General features: G+C 43.1%; 1 protein-coding gene across 1 annotated transcript in view; it reads right to left on the bottom strand.

Annotated features, from left to right (window-relative positions):
- Positions 1 to 4,253, bottom strand: part of RTF1 (RTF1 homolog, Paf1/RNA polymerase II complex component) — a 44,514-nt gene extending 40,261 nt beyond the window's left edge. Inside the window, exon 1 of the mRNA XM_069596057.1 lies at positions 4,013 to 4,253. Coding sequence (XP_069452158.1) covers positions 4,013 to 4,222 — 210 coding nt within the window. The 5' untranslated portion in view covers positions 4,223 to 4,253. The remainder of the gene's footprint in view (positions 1 to 4,012) is intronic.
- Positions 4,254 to 23,461: the final 19,208 nt, after the last annotated feature.

Genomic DNA, 23,461 nt, shown 5'->3' with positions numbered 1-23,461 from the left:
TCAAATTGTGTTATTTTTTCCCAAGAAGCACCAAAAGCAGTAACTCCATGATTTGCAATTCTAAGATGCTGAAAAAAAGGTGTGGCCAACATAAAAAATAAGGTCACTATCAGGTCAGATGTTAAAATGAATCCCTCAAAGGTCTGAGTTTTTAAAACCTTTGAAAGTTAAAACAAATTTCAAAGAACTCCAATTCAGTTACTACATACCTCTTCCCACCAAGAAGAAAGGGAAAAAACAAACAGGCCTCAAAAAAAGCATCCCAACAATTCAAATGGCTTCAGAGATTAGAAAAACCAGCTGCTTTGCCACCTTAAGGTTTGAGGTGAAGTCGTTCAGTCGTGTCTGACTCTTTGCGACCCCGTAGACTGTAACCTACTAGGCTTCTCCGTCCATCGGATTCTCCAGGCAAGAATACTGGAGTGGATTGCCATTTCCTTCTCCAGGGAATCTTCCCGACCCAGGGATCGAACCTGGGTCTCCCGCACTGGAGGCAGATGCTTTAACCTCTGAGCCACCAGGGAAGCCACCTTAAACATCTCTGTTAAATTCCTTTGGTTATGTGTGCACACACACTATGGCTGAGACAGGAAGCTATTTCTCTCCCAAACTACTTACAGTGTCTTATGAAAATGATTAACTTGCATACAGACAGTGGTCTCAGTGTTTAACACAAATAAGTACCTGGACTATAACTGGTAAAATGCCGTGTTTTACCTCAGAGGATAGAGTCCCCTGAGAGTCTTCTGATTCAGTAGGTCTGGGATGGGAGCCCCTGCAAAGTACATCTTAAACAAGCAACCCAAGCAGTTTCATACATACATGTTCTTTCTCTCACCACCAGGAAAAACCAGTGTAGAAAGCTGACCTGCCTCACCTTCCGAAAAGACTAATTTAGAGGTAATATTCCTAACATAATGGCTTAGATTCCCACTTGGAAAACTCATAGACAAAGGATCTCCTTACTAACTGTGCTCCATTCTCACACTTGACACTCAGAGATTTGTCATGGTTTGTTCCTTTCCACAAGGCCTGCTCATTAGACAGCAAATACGATGCTATACCCCACCAACGAAGACCAAGAAATAGATGGAGTAGACCGAGGCATCTTGGTGAGGTAAGGCCCAGAAGGCATTAACTTTGTCCTGAGGATTCCTAAAGACCGCAAAACCAGGCTGACTTTGAACTTCTGCTCAAGATCTCTGGGAAAACTTCTAGAGAGCATAGAACTTTTTGATTCTTCTGAAAGCCTGGCACAGGGCTGAACAGAAAGAAGGCACTGATGCCTGTTAGGATGCACAGGAAATGGGGATTTTGATCTGGTTCCCATCTGATAAAAAGAATGCCAATGAGTTGAAAAGGAGAAAGCTGAAATTGCTGTTAAAATGTATTAGGTATTACTTACAAATTTTATGCTAATTTCTTTTTACAAATAGATAAAGTTGGGTTTAAAGTTGTAATCCCTTCAGTTTTCACTTTGAAAAAACTTTTTTGTGGATAAGGAAAAATCTTTCTGCTACAAAAGGAAGCTCTCTACTCATTTTACTTGTCAGACTTCTGTGGAAAAAAATCAAAGAATAATTTACAGCTTAGTGCATTTATCATCAGAACAGATGTCTTAAAAAAAAAAAAAAGAACAGATGTCTTAAGAGTGCTTTACCAAGGAAGCCCCCCAAATCATCTTTCAAATTGATGTATCAATTTCCTCTATTCAATATACTTTACAAACATGCATTCGAGTAACATAGAAAATGACTATGAAACATCATTTTGCAATATGAAACACAGAATAGTTGGTATATGGAAAGAGCATAGGCCTTGTAGTCATACAGATTTGGGTTCAAATTCTACTACCAAGTTGTGTGAATCTAGGTAAGTTATATCTTCAAGCTCCATTTTTCTTATATCTAAAATGGGGAAAATGGTACCTACTTCATCAGAATTTGAAAACCTGACAATGTAAATAAAGCACTTAATTGAAGTGACTGGACGGCTCAGCGGGTAAAGAAACCACCTGCGATGCAGGAGACACAGTCATGAGGGTTTGATGCCTGGGTCAGGAAGATCTCCCCGAGAAGTAAGTGGAAACCCATTCCAGGATTCTTGCCTGAAAAATTCCACCAACAGAGGAGGTTAATGGACTACAGTATGTGCTCAGTCGCTTAGTCGTGTTCGACTCTTTGTGACCCCAAGGACTGCAGCCTGCTGAATTCCTCTGTCCATGGGATTCTCCAGGCAAGAATACTGGAGAGGGTTGCCATTTCCTTCTCCAGGGCTACAGTACCCTTCTGCAGGTCTCAAAGAGCCGGACATCACTGAGCGACTAAGCACACACAACACATAGGTGACTAGTTCACCCCAGTGTTAGTCACTCAGCCTTGTCTAACTCTTCGCGACCCTATGCACTGGAACCCTCCAGACTCTGTCCATGGGGTTTTCCAAGCAAGAATATTGGAGTGGGTGGCCATTTTCTTTTCCAGGGGATCTTCCTGATCTAGGGACGTTCACCCCAGGACCTATTTAAATGATAACTGATGTTATCATCAGAAAAACCTACATTTTAAAATTAGAAAATAGTTGTTTTTTAAGTTCTAATCCTAAGTGCCAGTCTAAACTTACCAGCCAAACTTTTACAGTCAAGAATATATTTTTACATATTTCAGGAATCTCTCCTGTGAACATTTTCACCTTACCTTTCACTTTTTATCCCATAACAAGGTTTCTATCCCTCTGATACTTTTCCACAGGCCCCACTACTTCCTCATCTCCTACCTCCATACTACCTTTTTCAAAAGAGCCCTCTTTTCTTCAACACCTCTCCAGTCCCTCTTTCTCAAAGTCCTCCCCTTTCATGCCCTAATATTTAAGTCCTGAGACCTCTGACCTAATACAGAGGACTCCCAAGAAGCCATTTGTAGAAAAGCTTTAGTTTTCAGGTGCTTGTATCAATTAATTCTTACAAATACTCAATCCTTTGTAATAACCCAATCAGATACACAAGGCTGATGTTTTATCTAGACTTTACAGTTATGGCCAAAGATACATAGCTAGAAAACAGCACAGCCTAGAACTCAAAAATTTCAGATTCTAAGTTCAGTCCTCTACTCAACTTACAGAACTACTAGCTCTTGCATATCCTTTCTGTATATAATTTGTTCACTAAACATGGGGGAAAACTCTCTTTGAATCTTCTGTTATCACTGGAGCACTGCTACAAAGGACAGCTTCCTCCCTATAGTATCTCCCAGAGTATATAAACAGTTCAAGCAACCCCAAGACAGTGAGACGTAAAGTTAGTTTCAATGGCTCCTGAACATCTTTCAAGTAGAAAGAATTCTGGGATGCTGCATGAAAAGGGCCACCATGCCGCCCTAGATATTTCTCCACTTATGCCCACTTTCCTCCTCCCAAGAGCTTTCCTGGGTCTGACATCTCAATGGGGACCCTTAACAAACACAAAACACCCTAGCTGCCAAGTAGATTCGTGTCCACAGCTAAGTATTCTTCGCCAAGCACGGAGAGGTCGCCCTTCACTCTGTTCACACCCTCGTCTGAAAAACTTCATCTTCCACAGCCTGCACCTTCTCGGCCTCCCTCTCCCGCCCCCCACCCCCCGCACCGCCCCCAAAACCTCCCAAACGCCCGGGTTGGCGAGCGATACTTTCTATCTCTCCGTGGCCGGATCGCCTGGCCTGCTGCCTGCCGCCCCGATCTGGCCGTGGCAGACCAAGGATTCCTCCAGTTCCCCCAGTCCGAGGCCCACCAGCCTGGCCCCTGCCCCGCCTCCCCGCCCAAGGCGCCAAGTCCTTCGGGCTCCGTCTCCAGGCCCCGGCCAGACTCCAAGGGCCGCGGGCACTGCGGGGAGGACTGAGGGGGCGGCAGCGGCGTTCAGGACACGAGGCAGGCCGGGCGCTCCAGCCAGGAGGCCCGGGGCCCGACAGGCTCCCGACTCCCGTGGCCGGGACTCAGCCCTCCCGCTCCGCTGGCCCGCGCCTCCGCGGCCTGTCCTAACCTGATCCAGGTTCTCGTCGCTGCCGCTGTCCTCCGTGTCTGAGTCAATCACGACGCGGCCTTTCCGCTTCTTTACCATCGTGGTCCCCCGGCTCCCACGCCGGACGCCGCCCGGACTCCCCTCTTGCCCGCCTGCCAGTGGGACCGCCACTGCCGCCGTCGCCGCCGCCGCCGCTGCTGCTGTTCGACCCACACAAAGGCGACCGCGCATGCGCGCTCCGCTCCGCCCCTGGCCCCGCCCCCCGCTCGTCGCACGCCGTTCGCCGGCGCCCAAAGCCCCGCCCCTCCCCCTCCGACGCAGCGTGGGAGGCGGGGACACCCGGCTGGGTTCCGGGCGGTGAACGATCGTCCTGTACCCAGCGCCCGCAACTGGAAGCTCTGGGTGTGTCTCTGCTGTGGGGCCGAAGCTTCATGTACTGCCTACTTGTTTTGGACTGGAGCCACAAGCATCTGGCTCTGCTCTAAGGAGCCTTTCGACTGTCTGACACTGATGGAGTCTCGAGGGCACCGTTAGGGCCACCCGCCTGAAAGACAGATCGTCTGGACCACGCTGAGGACACCTGTTGTGGAACGAAGCCTGCCTACCTGGGCTGTGCGAGTAACAACTGATCTGGGACCTGAAGGATGCATCTGATTTACCCCCCCAAAAAAAGTAGAGGGAAGGGTATTCCAAGCAGAGAACCGTTTGGTCAAAGACATAGCGATAATAGAAAAAGTTGAGTTCAGGGAACTGAAAGTTCATTATGGCCGAACAGAGGGCGTGGTGTGTGGGGATGAGACTGTGGAGGCACGCAGCGGCCAAATCATTCAGATCCTAATAAACTATATTAGGAAGTTTTAAAATCTTTCGTACTGAAAGATTCTAAACTGTAGAACGACATTATCAGATTTGTGTTTTTAAAAAATTACTCTGGCTGCAGTGTAGCGAATGAATAAAGAAGGAAGGAGACTAAGGCAGAAAAACCACGTAGGCTGTTGAAGGCGTTTTGGCAAAAGATAATGCCCTGAATTAAGGAAAGTGAAAGTCGCTGAATCGTGTCCTACTCTTTGCGACCCCGTAGGCTATACAGATACGAAATTCTCCGGACCAGAGTAGTGGGTAGCGGTTCCTTTTCCAGCGGGATCTTCCCAACCCAGGGATTGAATGCAGGTCTCCCGCATTGCAGGCAGATTCTTTACCTCCCGAGCCACCAGGGAAGCCAGAACTAAGGAAGAAGCAGTGAAATTGGGGAGCAATGGATAGCTTCTGGATAATTTGGAAGGTAGAATGACTAGGACTTAAAAACTAGTTGGGAAAGGGAAAAGGTGACGTCCCAAATACAAATAATACTCAGGTTCTGGTTTAGGAAGCTGGTGGGTCCTTCATGGAGATAAGGAGCACAAGTGGAGAGGATGTTTGGGAGACTGGGTGTGTAGGAGATCAGTTCAGTTTTATGCCTGTTGAGGGCAGCTGATAAGAACAACTTCACAGTGATTTCTTTGTGGGATTTGGAATATAAGGTAGGGAGCATCAGAAACAATAATTTGAAACTGTTCTCAAAAGTTTTTGGAGTCCATTAATTTTTTATTCTGGTTGTGAAGTTGAGAGTTAGGCTTGAGGCTTCCCTAAGTGTTATTGAAAAGTGTTCAGAATTAAGGTAGAGAAAACAACCCAAATAAGGCCCAACTATCTCTACTCGAAAAACCTTGTCCTAAGAGAAGTCCCCTAGACTTCTCTCCCCCAGCGTATCCTTGGAACTGAGCCCATGGCCAAGGTGACCCAAAATGACCAGCTTACCTCCCTTGTTTCTAGCTACCTCAAAGGCTGGTGCCCTTCTCTGAGGACTGTCTTTAAATCTGTGAATAAAAGAAAGCTATAATATAGTCAGTGACCCTTGACTGCAATTAAGAAAGATGGGTTCTTTATTTGAGTGAAATCTATTGATTTTTCAGCAAGGGGCCTTCTAAAGCATTGTGGACTGGACTTAGTCCACGTTGAGACCAAACTGTGTCTGAAATGAATGAGTGAACATTCTGTACTCTGAATTTCCTCTTGAGTTGGCTTCTCAGGGAACCCAACCTGTGAAAGTTTCCCCTTTGTAAAATGAAGATAATGATAATATCTGCTTCTTTGGGTTTTGCTAAGGTATAAATTCGGAGAAGGCAATGGCAACCCACTCCAGTATTCTTGCCTGGAAAATCCCATGGACAGAGAAGCCTGGTAGGCTGTAGTCCATGGGGTTGGTAAGAGTCGGGCATGACTGAGCGACTTCACTTTCACTTTTCACTTTAATGCATTGGAGACGGAAATGGCAACCCACTCCAGTATTCTTGCCTGGAGAATCCCAGGGACAGAGGAGCCTGGTAGGCTGCCGTCTATGGGGTTGCACAGAGTCGGATACAACTGAAGTGACTCAGCAGCAGCAGCAGCAGCAAGGTATAAACTGGGCTTTTCAGGTGGCTTAGTGGGTAAAGAATCCGCCCGCAATGCAGAAGACCCAGGAAACCACAGGTTCAATCCTTGGATCAGGAAGATCCCCTGGAGGCGGGCACGGCAACTCAGTCTAGTATTCTTGTCTGGAGAAGCCCATGAATGGAGGAGCCTGGTGGGCTACAGTTCATAGGGTCACAAAGAGTCAGACATGACTGAAGCTACTGAGTGCATAGCACACACAAGGTATAAATTACTTAACATATAAAAAAGTGCTTTAAATACTTCCTGGTAAAGAGTAAGTACTCAATAAATGTCTATAATTGTATAATTGGGGAGGTGAATTACAGTAGAGTGAGTAGGGGCTGGAGGAATAGTGTTGGAAATGGGAAATTTTTGCTTTTTGTATACTATGGTATTGTGTGAACTTATTACACTGAATATGGATTTTTCATCATTATTTATTTTTAATTTTAATTTTTTATTTTTGACCGTGCTGGGTCTTCATTGCTGCACACAGGGTTTTTCTAGCTGCCCTAGCAGGGGCAACTCTAGTTGTGGTGGGCAGGCTTTTCATTGCAGTAGCTTCTCTTGTTGCAGAGCACGGGGTCTAGGGTGCGCAGGCTTCACTAGTTGTGGCACATGGGCTTAGCTGCCTCTTGGCATGTGGTCCGGGAAGATCTCCTGGAGAAGGAAATGGCAACCCACTCCAGTATTCTTGCCTGGGAAATCCCATGGACTGAAGAGCCTGGTAGGCTACAGTCCATGGGGTTGCAAAGAGTCAGACACGACTGAGCGACTTTCTTTCTTTAGGTTATAAGGGTGGGACTCTCATGAATAAGATTAAGTGCCCTATCAAAGAGACGCCAGAGAGCTTTCTCACCACTTCTGCCAGGTGAGGACACGGCAGAAAGATAGCAGTCTGTACCTGCAGAGGGTCCTCACCAGAACCCAACCATGCTGGCAGCGTTAGACTCCTAGTTTCCAGAACTGTGGAAAATAGATTCCTGCTGTTTAAATGCAAGAAAAAATACTATGAATCCATTAAACATTTTAAACGAATCTGTATCCTGTTCCTTACAACTGTATCTAAAATATATTGACAGTCATACAAGTAAGTATGTGAACTTTGAGAAAAGGACTAGGAAATCATTACTACGTAATTTGCCATGCTGTTGTAGAGTCCTCCTTTTGGTGACCTAACCATCTCTTAATGAGTTCAGGGTCTGAAAACTAACCCAGATCTAAAAGTGGGCAAAGGATGGTCACTATCCACTGGGGCAACTGCCCTCAGCCCCTGGTCACCCAACCTTAATTTCTTCTGATTAAAAACTGAGTACACTTGTTTGGCTATCTATTTTGTCTTTGGGGATGCTATATTCTGTTAACCATTTCCATGATTTCCTGAGGGTCAGGATTCTGCAGCTGTCATTCTGACTTTTCCACTCTTCATAATAATTGCATCTGCCTGGCTTCTCACAATTAAGTGATATTACCTGACTTCTTATTTCAAGACCCTATTGCTCCCCTTTCGGAACCCAGTTTTCCAACAGCTGCTCCTACTGTCAGTCCTCGCCTATAAAGGAAAACCACAGCTGAACTTTTGGTGATGCTGGCGCACCCCTTACCATCACATTCCTTAAAGTCTTGATGAATTCACACGTCTCCTCTTGGTCTTCCCACAGAACATGATCATTCTGTGGGATTTCTGACCTTAAGTACATCCACCTCCTGCTGACTTCTCTAACTTTTTTAATCTCTTCCTACACTATATGTCTTGGCAACTCTGGCATTTTTTACTTCATGTGGTATATAAAGTTTTCCATGCCTCTAAGAGCCATCTTTATAACAAATTTGTACCATATCCTGGGTCCTTGGCAGAATGATAAATTGTGTGACTTAGAGTACTCCCAAATCAATAAACTCTCCCTAATCCAATTTTGCACTAAGGAGTTCATGATCTGAGCCACAGTCAGCTCCCAGTCTTGTTTTGGCTGACTGTATAGAGCTTTTCCATTTTCTGCTGCAAAGAATATAATCAGTCTGATTTCAGTATTGACCATCTGGTGATGTCCATGTGTAGAGTCATTTGCTGTGTTGTTGGAAGAGGGTGTTTGCTATGACCAGTGTGTTCTCCTGGCAAAAATCTGTTAGCCTTTTCCCTGCTTCATTTTGTTCTCCCAAGGCCAAACTTCCTGTTACTCCAGGTATCTTTTGACTTCCTACTGTTGCATTCCAGTCCCCTATGATGAAAAGGACATCTTTTTTCTGGTGTTAGTTCTAGAAGGTCTTGTATGTCATCATAGAACCATTCAGTTTCAGCTTCCTCAGCATTACTCATTGGGACATAGATTTGGATTACTGTGATATTGAATGGTTTGTCTTGGAAACGAACAGATCATTCTGTCATTTTTGAGACTGCACCTAAGTTCTGCATTTCTGACTCTTTTGTTGACTGTGAGGGCTACTCCATTTCTTCTAAGGGATTGTTGCCCACAGGAGTAGATATAATGGTCATCTGAATTAAATTCACCTATTCCGGTCCATTATAGTTCGCTGATTCCCAAAATGTTAATGTTCACTCTTGCCATCTCCTATTTGACCACTTCCAATTTTCCTTGATTCATGGTCCTAACATTCCAGGTTCCTATGCAATAGTGCTCTTTACAGCATCGGACTTTACTTCTATTACCAGTCACATCCACAGCTGGGTGGTGTTTTCATTTTGGCTCCATTTCTTCATTCTTTCTGGTGTTATTTCTCCACTCTTCTCCAGTAGCATATTGGGCACCTACTGATCTGGGGAGTTCATCTTTCAGTGTCGTATCTTTTTGCCTTTTCATACTGTTCATGGGGTTCTCAAGGCAAGAATACTGAAGTGGTTTGCCATTCCCTTCTCCAGGTTTTGTCAGAACTCTCCACCATGACCTGTCTGTCTTGGGTGGCCATACATGGCCTGGCTCATAGTTTCATTGAGTTAGACAAGGCTGTGATTTATGTGATCAGATTGGTTAGTTTTCTGTGATCGTGGTTTTCATTCTATCTGCCCTCTGATGGAGAAGGATAAGAACTGGTGGAAGCTTCCTGATGGGAGGGACTGGCTGTGGGGGAATCTGAGTTTTACTCTGTTGGGCAGGGCCATGCTCAGTAAATGTTTAATCCAATTTTCTTTTGATAGGTGGGGCTGTGTTTCCTCCCTGTAGTTTGGCCTGAAGCCAAACTATGGTAGGGGTAATGGCTGTAATAGTGACCTCTTTCTAAAGTACTTATGCCGGTACTGTTGTATTCAGTGCCCCTGACCCCACGGCAGTCCACTGTTGACCCACGCCTCCACTGGAGACCCCGGGTTGCTCACAGGCAAGTCTGACTCAGTTTGTTGTGTGGTCACTGCTCCTTTCTCCTGAGTCCTAGTGTGCACAAGATTTTGTTTGTGCCCTCCAAGAGTCTCTTTTCCCAGTCCTCTGAAAGTTTTATAATGAAATCCCACTGGTTTTCAAAGTCAGATTTCCTGGGGGTTCTCAGTCCCTTTGCTGGATTCTCAGGTTGGGAAATCTGTTTTGGGCCCTGCTGCTGCTGCTAAGTCACTTCAGTCGTGTCCGACTCTGTGTGATCCCATAGACGGCAGCCCACCAGGCTCCTCCGTCCCTGAAATTCTCCAGGCAAGACACTGGAGTGGGTTGCCATTTTCTTCTCCAATGCATGAAAGTGAAAAGTGAAAGTGAAGTCGCTCAGTCGTGTCCGACCCTCAGCGACCCCATGGACTGCAGCCTACCAGGCTCCTCCATCCATGGGATTTTCCATGCAGGAGTACTGGAGTGGGGGTGCCATTGCCCTAGAACTTTCTTAAAAGTGTGAGACTTTCTTTGGTATAATTGTTCTGCAGTTTGTGGGTCCTCTGCTCTGCACCTCTATGATGGCGCTAATGGCAACCTCCTCCAAGAGGGCTTATGCCCCATGCTACGTGTCCCAGGTCTGCTTATTGAAAAATTCAGACTTAAATTGAAAAAAGTAGGGAAAACCACTGACCATTCAGGTATGACCTAAATTAAATCCCTCGGGATTATATACTGGAAGTGACAAATAGATTCAAGGGATTATTTCTAAGAGAGTCCCTGAAGAACTATGGAAGGAGGTTCATGACATTGTACAGGAGGTGGTGATCAAGACCATCCCTAAGAAAAAGAAATGCAGAAAGGCGAAAAGGTTGTCTGAGGATGACTTACAAATAGCTGAGAAAAGAAGAGAAGCAGAAGTCGAAAGAGGAAGGGAAAGATATACCCATCTGAGTGCAGAGTTCCAAAGAATAGCACTGAGAGATAAGAAAGCCTTCCTCAATGATCAATACAAAGAAATAGAGGAAAACAATCGAATAAGAAAGACTAGAGATCTCTTCAAGAAAATTAGAGATACCAAGGGAACATTGCATGTAAAGATGGGCACAACAAAGGACAGAAACAGTATGGACCTGACAGAAGCAGAAGATATTAAGAAGAAGTGGCAAAAATACACAGAAGAACTATACAAAAAAGATCTTCATGACCCAGATAAGCACAATGATGTGATCATTCACCTAGAGTCAGACATTCTGGAATGTGAAGTCAAGTGGGCCTTATGAAGTATCACTGCAAGCACAGATAGTGGAGGTGATGGAATTCCAGTGGAGCTATTTCAAATCCTAAAAGATGATGCTGTGAAAGTGCTGCAGTCAATATGCCAGCTAATTTAGAAAACTCAGCAGCAGCCATAGGACTGGAAAGGGTCAGTTTTCATTCCAATCCCAAAGAAAGGCAATGCCAAAGAATGTTCAAATTACTGCACAATTGCACTCATCTCACATGCTAACAAAATAATGCTCAAAATTCTCCAAGCCAGGCTTCAACAATATGTGAACCGTGAACTTCCATGTTCAAGCTGAATTTATAAAAGGCAGAGGAACAAGAGATCAAATCACCAACATCCTTTGGATCATCAAAAAAGCAAGAGAGTTCCAGAAAAACACCTATTTCTGCTTTATTGACTATGCCAAAGCCTTTAACTGTGTGGATCACAACAAACAGTGGAAAATTCTTAAAGATATAGGAATACCAGACCACCTTACCTGCCACCTGAGAAATCTGTATATAGGTCAAGAAGCAATAGTTAGAACTGGAAATGGAACAGCGGACTAGTTCCAAATTGGGAAAGGAGTACATCAAGGCTGTATACTGTCCCTGTGCTTATTTAGCTTATATGTAGAGTACATCATGAGAAAATCAGGCTGGATGAAACACAAGCTGGAATCAAGATTGCTGGGAGAAATATCAATAACCTCAGATATGCAGATGACACCACCCTTATGGCAGAAAGTGAAGAGAAACTAAAGAGTCTCTTGATGAAAGAGGAGAGTGCAATATCTGGCTTAAAACTCAACATTCGAAAAACCAAGATTGTGGCATCCAGTCCATCACTTCATGGCAAATAGATGAGGAAACAATGGAAACAGTGACAGACTTTATTTTCTTGGGCTCCAAAATCATTGAAGATGGTGACTGCAGCCATGAAATTAAAAGGACACTTGCTCCTTGGAAGAGAAGCCGTGACAAACCTAGACATTACTTTGCTGACAAAGGTCTGTCTAGTCAAAACTATGGTTTTTCCAGTCATCATGTATGGATGTGAGAGTTGGACTATAAAGAAAGCTGAGGGCCGAAGAACTGACACTTTTGAACTGTGGTGTTGGAGAAGACTCTTGAGAGTCCCTTGGACTGCAAAGAGATCAAACCAGTCAATCCTAAAGGAAATCAGACCTGAATACTCATTGGAAGGACTGATGCTGAAATTGAAACTCCGATACTTTGGCCACCTAACGCAAAGAACTGACTCATTGGAAAAGACCCTGATGCTGGGAAGGATTGAAGCCAGGAGGAGAAGGGGTCGACAGAGGATGAGATGGTTGGATGGCATCACCGACTCGATGGACATGAGTTTGAGCAAGCTCCAGGAGTTGGTAATGGACAGGGAAGCCTGGTGTGCTGCAGTCCATGGGGTCTCAAAAAGTCTGACACGCCTGAGCGACTGAACTGAACTGGATCCAGTTTTAAAATCTGGTGCCCTGATCAAGCATCCTCGACTCCAGTCTGGTGCTTCTCTCCCAGTTCCTGCCATTACATACTGGGCTAGTTCTTGCAGCTCCTTTGGAGTATAGTCCCTTCTTTATCAGACCCAATATGTCCTGTACTGGATTATATATAGTGTTTCAACTGTATTTATCAGCCTAGTATCCAGGAGGGAGATACAGGCATATTTTGAGGAGGGTACATGCAATGTTGCAGGGTACTGGCTTCTGCACTGTCTCCAAGCAAGAGGTGAGGGATGGTGGGCCATTTCTGTAGGTTCAGGGGGGTCAGAAGAATCTGGAAATTCAAGATCTTTAGGAGCATCAGTCAGATATCCTCATTCCATGTGTTGTGATCCCATTATTTCCTAACCAGGACCCTTAGCTCACCTGCATTGCTTGGAAGTTTAACTTTTATTGAAGCTTAAACTATCCTGATGATAATCCTCCTGCTGCTCCTAAGTCGTTTCAGTCGTGTCTGACTCTGTACGATCCCATAGGTGGAAGCCCACCAGGCTCCCCCATCCCTGCGATTTTCCAGGCAAGAGTGTAGGAGTGGGTTGCCATTTCCTTCTCCGATGCATGGAAGTGAAAAGTGAAAGTGAAGTCACTCAGTTGTGTCCAACTGTTTGAGACCCCATGGACTGCAGCCTACCAGGCTTCTCCGTCCATGGGATTTTCCAGGCTAGAGTACTGGAGTGGGGTGCCATTGCCTTCTCCAGATGATAATCCTGGGCCTCACCTTTCCCTGCTGACCCACTCAGGTGTTTAAGCCCTTGTTGTGTGCTGTTAAGGAAGCCTCCTGGATTTCATAGGCTTCCCTGGTGGCCAGTGGTTAAGAATACACCTGCAATGAGGAGATGCAGGTTCAGTCCCTGGGCTGGGAAGAGCCCCTGCAGAAGGAAGTGGCAACCCACTCCAGTATTCTTGCCTGGGAAATTCCATGGACAGAAAAGCCTGGTGGCCTATAGTCCATGGGGTCACAAAAGAATCAGGCAGGACTTAGTGACTAAGCAACAACTGGATTTCACATTTAGCTTTCAGTAACAGAACCCAATTTCACTATCCTTGTAGTTATTATGCCTCCAGTATATATTTTTTGAAATATCATTGATTTACAATGTTCTGTTAGTTTTTGATATACAGCAAAGTTATTGAGGTATTCTTTCCATTATGGTTTATTTATTACAGGATGTTGAATATAGTTCCCTCTACTATACATTTGTCTACAGAATGTAAACTCCTAATTTATCCTTCTCCCATCCCCTTTTCTCTTTGATAACCATAAATTTGTTTCCTATGCCTGTGAGTCTTTTTCTGTTTTGTGAATAAGCTCAATTGTATCATATTTTAGATTGCACATGTAAGTGATATCGTATGGTATTTGCCTTTCTCTTTCTGGCTTACTTCACTTAGTGTGATAATCTCGAGGTCCATCCATGTTGCTGTGGCATTATTTCATTCTTTTTTCATGGCCGAGTAGTATTGCATTGTGTGTATATGTGTGTGTGTGTGTATATATGTACACACACATACATGTTCTTTATCTATTTATCTGTCAGTGGATGTTGCTTCTATGTCTTGGCTATTGTAAACAGTGCTGCTATGAACATTGGGGGTGCATGTATCTTTTTTCTTTTTTTAAATGTTTATTTTATTTTTGGTTGTACCATGAGGCATGTAGGATCTTAGTTCCCAGATCTGGGAGCACAGAGTCTTAACCACTGGACCACCAGGGAAGTCTTATCTTTTTAAAAATGTTTACTGAAATATAGTTGGTTTACAATGTTGTATTACTTTCAGATGTATAGCAAAGTGATTCATCTATACATATATATTCTTTTTTTCATATTCTCTTCCATTATAGGTTGTTACAAGATATTGAGTATAGTTTCCTATGCTATGCAGTAGGTCCTTGTTGGTTATCTATTTTATATATAGTACTGTGTATGTTTTAATCCCAAACTTCTAATTTACTCCTTCTCTCCTTTCTTCTTTGGTAACCCTGTTTGTTTTCTATATCTCTGAGTCTATTTCTACTTTGTAAGTAAGTTCATTTATGTCATTTTTTTTATTCCACATATAAGCAATATCATATGGTATGTGTCTTTCTCTTCCTGACTTACTTTGCTTAGTATGATAATCTCTGGATCCGTCCATGTTGCTGCAAATGGCATTCTTTCTTTCTTTTTTATGGCTGAGTAATATTCCATTATATATATATACCACATTTTCATTATCCATTCATCTCTTGTTGGACATTTAGGTTGTTTCCATGTCTTGGATGCTGTGAACAGTGCTGCTGTGACAGAAGGGTACATGTATCTTTTCAAATTAGAATTTTGTCTGGAGGTATGCTTAGGAGTTGGAGAAGGCGATGGCACCCCACTCCAGTACTCTAGCCTGGAAAATCCCATGGATGGAAGAGCCTGGTAGGCTGCAGTCCATGGGGTCGAGAAGAGTTGGACATGACTGAGCGACTTCACTTTCACTTTTCACTTTCATACATTGGAGAAGGAAATGGCAAACCCACTCCAGTGTTCTTGCCTGGAGAATCCCAGGGATGGGGGAGCCTGGTGGGCTGCCGTCTATGGGGTCGCACAGAGTCAGACACAACTGAAATGACTTAGCAGCAGCAGCAGTGTGCTTAGGAGTAGGATTGCTAGAGTATGTGGCAATATTTTTATTTTGTGAAAAACCTCCATACTGTTCTCTATAGTGATTACACCAACTTACATTCTCACTAACAGTATAGAAGGGTACCCTTTTCTCCACACCCTCTCTAGCATTTGTTATTTGTTATTTTATTTTATTATTTTGGTTGCATCACGAGGCTTGTGGGATCTTAGTTCCCTGACCAAGGATCAAACCTGGGGCCTGGCAGTGAGAGCGCCAAGTCCCAACCACTGGATCGCCGGGGAATTCCCTGGTATTTATAGACTTTTTAATGATGGCCATTTAAAATGGTGGGGCTTTCTGGGTGTCTCATTGATAAAGAATCTGCCTGCTAATACTGGAGAGACGGGTTCAATCCCTACGTTGGGAAGATCCCCTGGAGGAGGAAGTGACAACGCATTCCAGTATTCCTGCCTGGAGAATCCCATGGACAGAGAAACCTGGCAGGCTACAGTCCATGGGGTCACAAAAGAGTCAGACATGACTGAGCGAGTGAGCATGTATGCACACAGGATTCTAACTGGTGTGAGGTGATAGCTTGATTTGCGTTTCTGTAATGATTAGCAGTGGTGAGCATCTTTTCATGTGCCTATTGGCCATCTATATGTCTTCTTTGGAAAAATGTCTGTTTAGGTCTTCTGCCCATTTTTTGATTGGGTCATTTGGGTTTTGTTATCAAGTTTATATGTGCTATTTATATATTTTGGAAATTAAGTACTTGTCAGTTGCATAATTTGCCAATATTTTCTCCCAGTCTGTAGGTTGTTTTTCACTTTGTGTGTGTTTCCTTTGCTCTGCAAAAGATTGTAAATTTGGGTCCTGTTTATTTTTTATTTTGTTTCTGTTGCCTTGGGTGGCTGATCTAAGAAGATTTTGGTTAGATTTATTTCAGAGAATGTTTTGCCTATGTTCTCTTCTGGGAGTCTTATGGTGTCATGTCTTATATTTAAGTCTTTAAGCCATTTTGAGTTAATTTTTGCTTATGGTATGAGGGAGTGTTATAACTTCACTGATCTGCATGTGGCTGTCCAGCTTCCCCAACACCACTTGCTCAAGAAACTCTTTTCTCCATTGTTGATTCTTGCCTCCTTTGTCAGAGATTAAATGACTATAGGTGTAACTAAGCTGTACGTGCTGTACATTTTGAATGCTTATTAAATGGGAAACCTGGGCTTCCTTGTATTTAATTGTTCCTTTCTGGTGAGTGAGAAATGGTCTTAGGATGCTGAAAATCAACCCTCTCTCTGGCCTTGCTCGGTATAGCTGCATGGTTCATAACTTTTTCCTACCTCAACACACATAACAGATGCTATCTATACTTGATAAATACATACCCTGAAGTGTCCTCTGTGCTCAAAAAAGCACTCATGAAAAGCATGTCAAGATGCCAGGCAGTGAAAAGGATGTGACCATTGGGATCACAACTTTTGCCTAAAATTATTTTTAGAAGGGGCTTCCTTGGTGGTTCAGTGGGTGGGACTCCAAACTTCCACTACAGGGGATGTGGGTTCAATCCCATGTGGCACAGCCAGAAAAGAAGTTATTTTTATAACTTAATTTATTTGTCAACTTTGACTTTTAGTATGATTAACTACTTGTTACTTGAGACCCCTATGACAACAGATATAACACACAATGGAACCACTAATATAAGTAAATCCTATAACTTAAAATATTTATCTAAAGTCAAACCTGTGGCTTATTTAGTAGCACAGGATTCCAAGATTTACACATTCACATGTCAAACTTTCAATTGAGGGAATTCCCTGGCATTTCAGTAATTAGGACTCTGAGATTTCACTGCTGAAGGCTGGGGTTCAATCCCTGGTCAGGGAACTAAGACCCCACAAGCCACCAAAAACAACATCAACAACAAATATATTCAACTGAGCACATGAACGAGGTACTGAGGAAACAAAGGTGAACAAGACGCCATCCCTGCTCCAATCTAGAACAGCAGTTCTTGAGTTAACTGAGAATCAACTAGGAGCTTATTAAAATGCAGAGTCTGATTCAGTAGGTGAGACCAAGGAATTTGCATGTTTAACACACCCATGGGTGATTTCCTCGAGTATGGGATGGTCTCATTTTGAAAAACACTGGTCTTGACACAGAGAAGCCCCAAAATTACATCAGAGGTTCAAGATCAGGGACTCTTTTCTATCCCTGATATTTCCTAAAATAAGTAGCACATGCATATTATCATGTACTAAAGTTAAGACTGACCCTCAGACAGTGACTCAGAAAGACTGAAATGGAGAAGAATGCACACTTCTTTAAACAAGTTGTCTGTCAATATGTAGGAGTTTTCAGAAGATTCCAAATCATCAACTCCCTCACTTGATAAATACTGAGTGCCTACTCTGTTCCAGGGACTGGTGGGCATTCCCTTCTGTCTAAAGCTCCTCTTAAGGGGACTACCCTAGTGATCCCATGGCCAAGACTCCACCTTCCAATGCAGGAGACACAGGTTTGAACCCTGCTCAGGGAACCAAGACCCCACATGCCATGGGGTGTAGCCAAAAAGTAAAAAACAAAAAATGCAAAAAACCAAAACCACCACCACCACCACCAAAAAAACAAACGAAAAACCCTCCTCCGATGCCATACATGCTGCTACTTCTATTTCTCTGAACCATTATTCTATTGATTATTGACCTTTCCTGTGTCTTCAAGCTCTTTTTCTGCTGGATCCTTCCTTTTAACACATCTTTTTGTCTGAAAAGTAAAAAGCCTTTGACCTTGTGTCTCCTCTTGCTATAGTTGTGTTCTAATTTCTTCCTCACAACCTCATCAGTTAGGATGCTTTGGCTGCCAGTGACAGAAAACTCAACACACATTGGCCCTAGGCTTGATGCTGTGAACTTAATCCAGGGAAATCGTCACCATTCGGCCAAGCAGAACTCTTTTTCTTCAGATACATGATCTCTTTCATAATTCTGCGCTTTGGGGCATGCATGCTGCCTCACTGGATTGCCTCTTCCCCTCCCATGTGTTAAATGCTTTATCCTTTAGTACTCATCTACTCCCTGAAGAAGGTGAGCAGATAAGATACAGAGTAGTAGATACTGAGCTTGTAGCCTGGAGAAAGGCAACAGACATAGTTTGAATCCCAGATCTGCTGCTTTACCAGCTATGACAAGCCTGTGACTAGCAAGTTACTTAAATCTGTAAGATCCAGTTTCCTTACCTGTGAAATAGGCATAATATTAGTACCTACTTCATAAGTACTTCATAGGTTGCAAAGATTAAAAGAGAAAATGCCGCAAAAGTGTTACGTTCAAGGCCTGGCCCATCACACCTTTGGGCCACCCTGCACCTTGTGTGGCCCTCTATTCATTCCTCTCACCCTGTGCTGGCATTTTTTTTATTTGGTGCCATGTTCTGCACTGGACTGCAGACTTGTTGAGCACTGTCCCAGAGTTCAACAATAATAGCTAGCTACCTTTTTGTGAACACAAAAAATTCCAAAAATTATGCTAACACTTTGCATATATTATCCACTTAATTGAAAACTGAATAAAGGCCATGCTAAGGTTGGCCAGCACTGGACAATGCTTCTTCCTCTTTTCCCTCTTCATCACAGGGGACTGCAGGGATCGCCCGGTTCCGGTCCCATGCTCAGTGGCTTTAATGTCCTCTGGTCTCAGGCTTCTAAATAATGCTTCTAGTATTTATTTCATTTTGAGCAACAGGGCATTTCTTTACAGTGGCCTGCTTTTGATCTATCTCATTTTGTTCCTTTCATTGTTTTATCATTTCAGGACATTTGGCTGTCCAGTATCCACAAATGGACATACTGTATCCATTTCTAATTTGGATGGGTTTCAGTTTTGTTATGAAGGAAGATACAGTTAAGCTGTGGTGAAGCCCATTACCTGGGAACTCCTGGGAGGCCAAGGGAGAAGAAGACACAAAACTAACTGGATCAACCTAAATAATCTTTTCCCCAACCCTTTGTCTTTATTTCCCTCAAATACTGCTCCCACCCTCCTCTGCCTGCTTTTCCATGCCCTTCCTTCTTTTCAAAAAAATATCTTTTCAGCCATGCCACACAGCATATGAGATCTTAGTTCCCTGACCAGGGATGGAACCTGTGCTCCCTGCATTGAAGGCTCAGAGTCTTTAAATACTGGATGGCCAGGGAAGTCCCTCATGCCCTTCCTTCTTGATTTAAACAATTTCCCTCCTTTCAGCTTCCCTTTCTCCACTGCTAATAAATACACATAGGTTTTTCTTTTTTTTTTTTAATTTTTGCTGCATCACACAGCCTGTAAGATCTCAGTTCCCAAGCCACAGCAGTGAGAGCACCAAATTCTAACCACTAGACCATCAGGAAACTCCTGGGGTTTCTCATACTTAAAAAAAATCAAACAACTAATATATAAGAAAACACAAATCAAAACCATAATGAGATCTGCAGTGTCGTGGATGGACCTAGAGATTACCATACTAAGTGAACTAAGTCAGAAATAGAAAGATAAATACCATGTGATATTATTTATATGTGGAATCTAAACTATTACACAGATTTTCCTGGTGGCCCAGTGGTGAATACTTTGTGCTTCCAATGCAGGGGGTGTGGGTTCAATCCCTGGAGAGTGAACTAAGATCCTGCATGCGGTACAGGGTAGCCAACCTCCCCCCGCCCCCCCGCCAACAATATGACAAAAATGAACTTATTTACAAGTAGAAATATACTCACAGATTTAGAAAACAAATTTATGGTTACCAAAATGGAAAGGGAGGGATAAATTATGAGTTTGGGATTAGCAGATACAAGCTGCTATGTATAAAGTAGATAAACAACAATATCCTACTGCATAACACAGGAAACTATACTCAGTGCCCTATAAGAAAAGTGAAAGTGAAGTCGTTCAGTCGTGTCCGACTCTTTGCGACCCTGTGGACTGTAGCCTACCAGGCTTCTCTGTCCATGGAATTCTCCAGGCAAGAATACTGGAGTGGGTTACCATTTCTTTCTCCAGGGGATCTTCCCAACCCAGGGATCAAACTCAAGTCTCCCACAATGGAGGCAGACACTTTAACCTCTGAGCCACCAGGGAAGCCTAACACCAGAAACTATATTCAATGCCCTATAATAAACCATAACAGAAAAAGAATACAAGAAAAATATATATGTATTTTTGCTGTATGTCAGAAACTAACAATGTAAATCAATTATACTTCAATGAAAACAAAATATAAGACAAGATGTCAGTTCACATGCATTAGGATGGGTGTTTTTAAAAAATAACACGAAAATAACAAATGTTAATAAAGATGTGGAGAAATTGGAACTCTTGTGAATTGCTTGTAGGAATGTAAAATGGTACAGCCACTATAGAAGATACAATGGTGATTCCTCAAACTATTAACATGGAAGTACCATATGACCTAGCCAGTCCACTTTGGGGTTTTAATCCAAATAAGTGAAAACAGAGACTTGAACAGATATTTGAATATCCATGTCAATAGCAGCATTTATGAATTGTAGTCAAAAGGTGAAAATAACCCCAAGTATCCATAAATAATGAGTGGATAAACAAAATGTGATACATACAATGGACTATTTAAAAAAATTTTTTTATTAAAGTATAGTTGATTTGTAATGATTCAGGTATACAGTGAATTGATTCCTTTACATAAACAATGGACTATTCAGCGTTAAAAGGGAGGAAATTCTAACATGCTACAACATGGATAAATCTTGAAAATGTCATGAAAAGTGAAATCAGTCGTACACAGAAGGGCAAATATTGTATGAGTCTACAAGCTATCCCACGTTGAAGGTCAGGAACGGTGGCGGTAAGGACATACCCCTCTTCCAAGGTAAGGAATAGCGGCTGTGCTTTGCTGGAGCAGCCGTGAAGAGATACCCCACGCCAAGGTAAGAGAAACCCAAGTAAGATGGTAGGTGTTGCAAGAGGGCATCAGAGGGCAGACACACTGAAACCATACTCACAGAAAACTAGTCAATCTAATCACACTAGGACCACAGCCTTGTCTAACTCAATGAAACCAAGCCATGCCTGCGGGGCAACCCAAGACGGGCGGGTCATGGTGGAGAGGCCTGACAGAATGTGGTCCACTGGAGAAGGGAATGGCAAGCCACTTCAGTATTCTTGCCTTGAGAACCCCATGAACAGTAGGAAAAGGCAAAATGATAGGATACTGAAAGAGGAACTCCCCAGATCAGTAGGTGCCCAATGTGCTACTGGAGATCAGTGGAGAAATAACTCCAGAAAGAATGAAGGGATGGAGCCAAAGCAAAAACAATACCCAGCTGTGGATGTGACTGGTGATGGAAGCAAGGTCCGATGCTGTAAAGAACAATATTGCATAGGAACCTGGAATGTCAGGTCCATGAGTCAAGGCAAATTGGAAGTGGTCAAACAAGAGATGGCAAGAGTGAACATTGACATTCTAGGAATCAGTGAACTAAAATGGACTGGAATGGGTGAATTTCACTCAGATGACCATTACATCTACTACTGCGGGCAGGAATCCCTCAGAAGAAATGGAGTAGCCATCATGGTCAACAAAAGAGTCCGAAATGCAGTACTTGGATGCAATCTCAAAAACGACAGAATGATCTCTGTTCATCTCCAAGGCAAACCATTCAGTATCACAGTTATCCAAGTCTATGCCCCAACCAGTAACGCTGAAGAAACTGAATTTGAACGGTTCTATGAAGACCTACAAGACCTTTTAGAACTAACACCCCAAAAAGATGTCCTTTTCATTATAGGAGACTGGAATGCAAAAGTAGGAAGTCAAGAAACACCTGGAGTAACAGGCAAATTTGGCCTTGGAATGCGGAATGAAGCAGGGCAAAGTAATAGAGTTTTGCCAAGAAAATGCACTGGTCATAGCAAACACCCTCTTCCAACAACACAAGAGAAGACTCTACACATGGACATCACCAGATGGTCAACACCAAAATCAGATTGATTATATTCTTTGCAGCCAAAGATGGAGAAGCTCTATACAGTCAACAAAGACAAGACCAGGAGCTGACTGTGGCTCAGATCATGAACTCCTTATTGCCAAATTCAGACTTAAATTGAAGAAAGTAGGGAAAACCGCTAGACCATTCAGGTATGACCTAAATCAAATCCCTAATGGTTATACAGTGGAAGTGAGAAATAGATTTAAGGGTCTAGATCTGATAGATAGAGTGCCTGATGAACTATGGAATGAGGTTCATGACATTGTACAGGAGACAGGAATCAAGACCATCCCCATGGAAAAGAAATACAAAAAAGCAAAATGGCTGTCTGGAGAGGCCTTACAAATAGCTGTGAAAAGAAGAGAGGCGAAAAGCAAAGGAGAAAAGGAAAAGATATAAGCATCTGAATGCAGAGTTCCAAAGAATAGCAAGAAGAGATAAGAAAGGCTTCTTCAGTGATCAATGCAAAGAAATAGAGGAAAACAACAGAATGGGAAAGACTAGAGATCTCTTCAAGAAAATTAGAGATACCAAGGGAACATTTCATGCAAAGATGGGCTCGATGAAGGACAGAAATGGTCTGGACCTAACAGAAGCAGAAGATATTAAGAAGAGGTGGCAAGAATACACGGAAGAACTGTACAAAAAAGATCTTCATGACCCAGATAATCATGATGATGTGATCACTAATCTAGAGCCAGACATCCTGGAATGTGAAGTCAAGTAGGCGTTAGAAAGCATCACTACGAACAAAGCTAGTGGAGGTGATGGAATTCCAGTTGAGCTGTTTCAAATTCTGAAAGATGATGCTGTGAAAGTGCTGCACTCAGTATGCCAGCAAATTTGGAAAACTCAGCAGTGGCCACAGGACTGGAAAAGGTCAGTTTTCATTCCAATCCCAAAGAAAGGCAATGCCAAAGAATGCTCAAACTACTGCACAGTTGCACTCATCTCACATGCTAGTAAAGTAACGCTCAAAATTCTCCAAGCCAGGCTTCAGCAATACGTGAACCGTGAACTCCCTGACGTTCAAGCTGGTTTTAGAAAAGGCAGAGGAACCAGAGATCAAATTGCCAATATCCACTGGATCATGAAAAAAGCAAGAGAGTTCCAGAAAAACATCTATTTCTGCTTTATTGACTATGCCGAAGCCTTTGACTATGTGGATCACAATAAACTGTGGAAAATTCTGAAAGAGATGGGAATACCAGACCACCTCACCTGCCTCTTGAGAAATCTGTATGCAGGTCTGGAGGCAACAGTTAGAATTGGACATAGAACAACAGACTGGTTCCAAATAGGAAAAGGAGTACGTCAA

The sequence above is a fragment of the Ovis canadensis genome, chromosome 7 (assembly GCF_042477335.2).
Source record: "Ovis canadensis isolate MfBH-ARS-UI-01 breed Bighorn chromosome 7, ARS-UI_OviCan_v2, whole genome shotgun sequence".
NCBI lineage: Eukaryota > Metazoa > Chordata > Mammalia > Artiodactyla > Bovidae > Ovis > Ovis canadensis.
The sequence above is the reverse complement of the archived record's forward strand: the minus strand, read 5'-3'. Positions and strand labels throughout refer to the sequence as shown.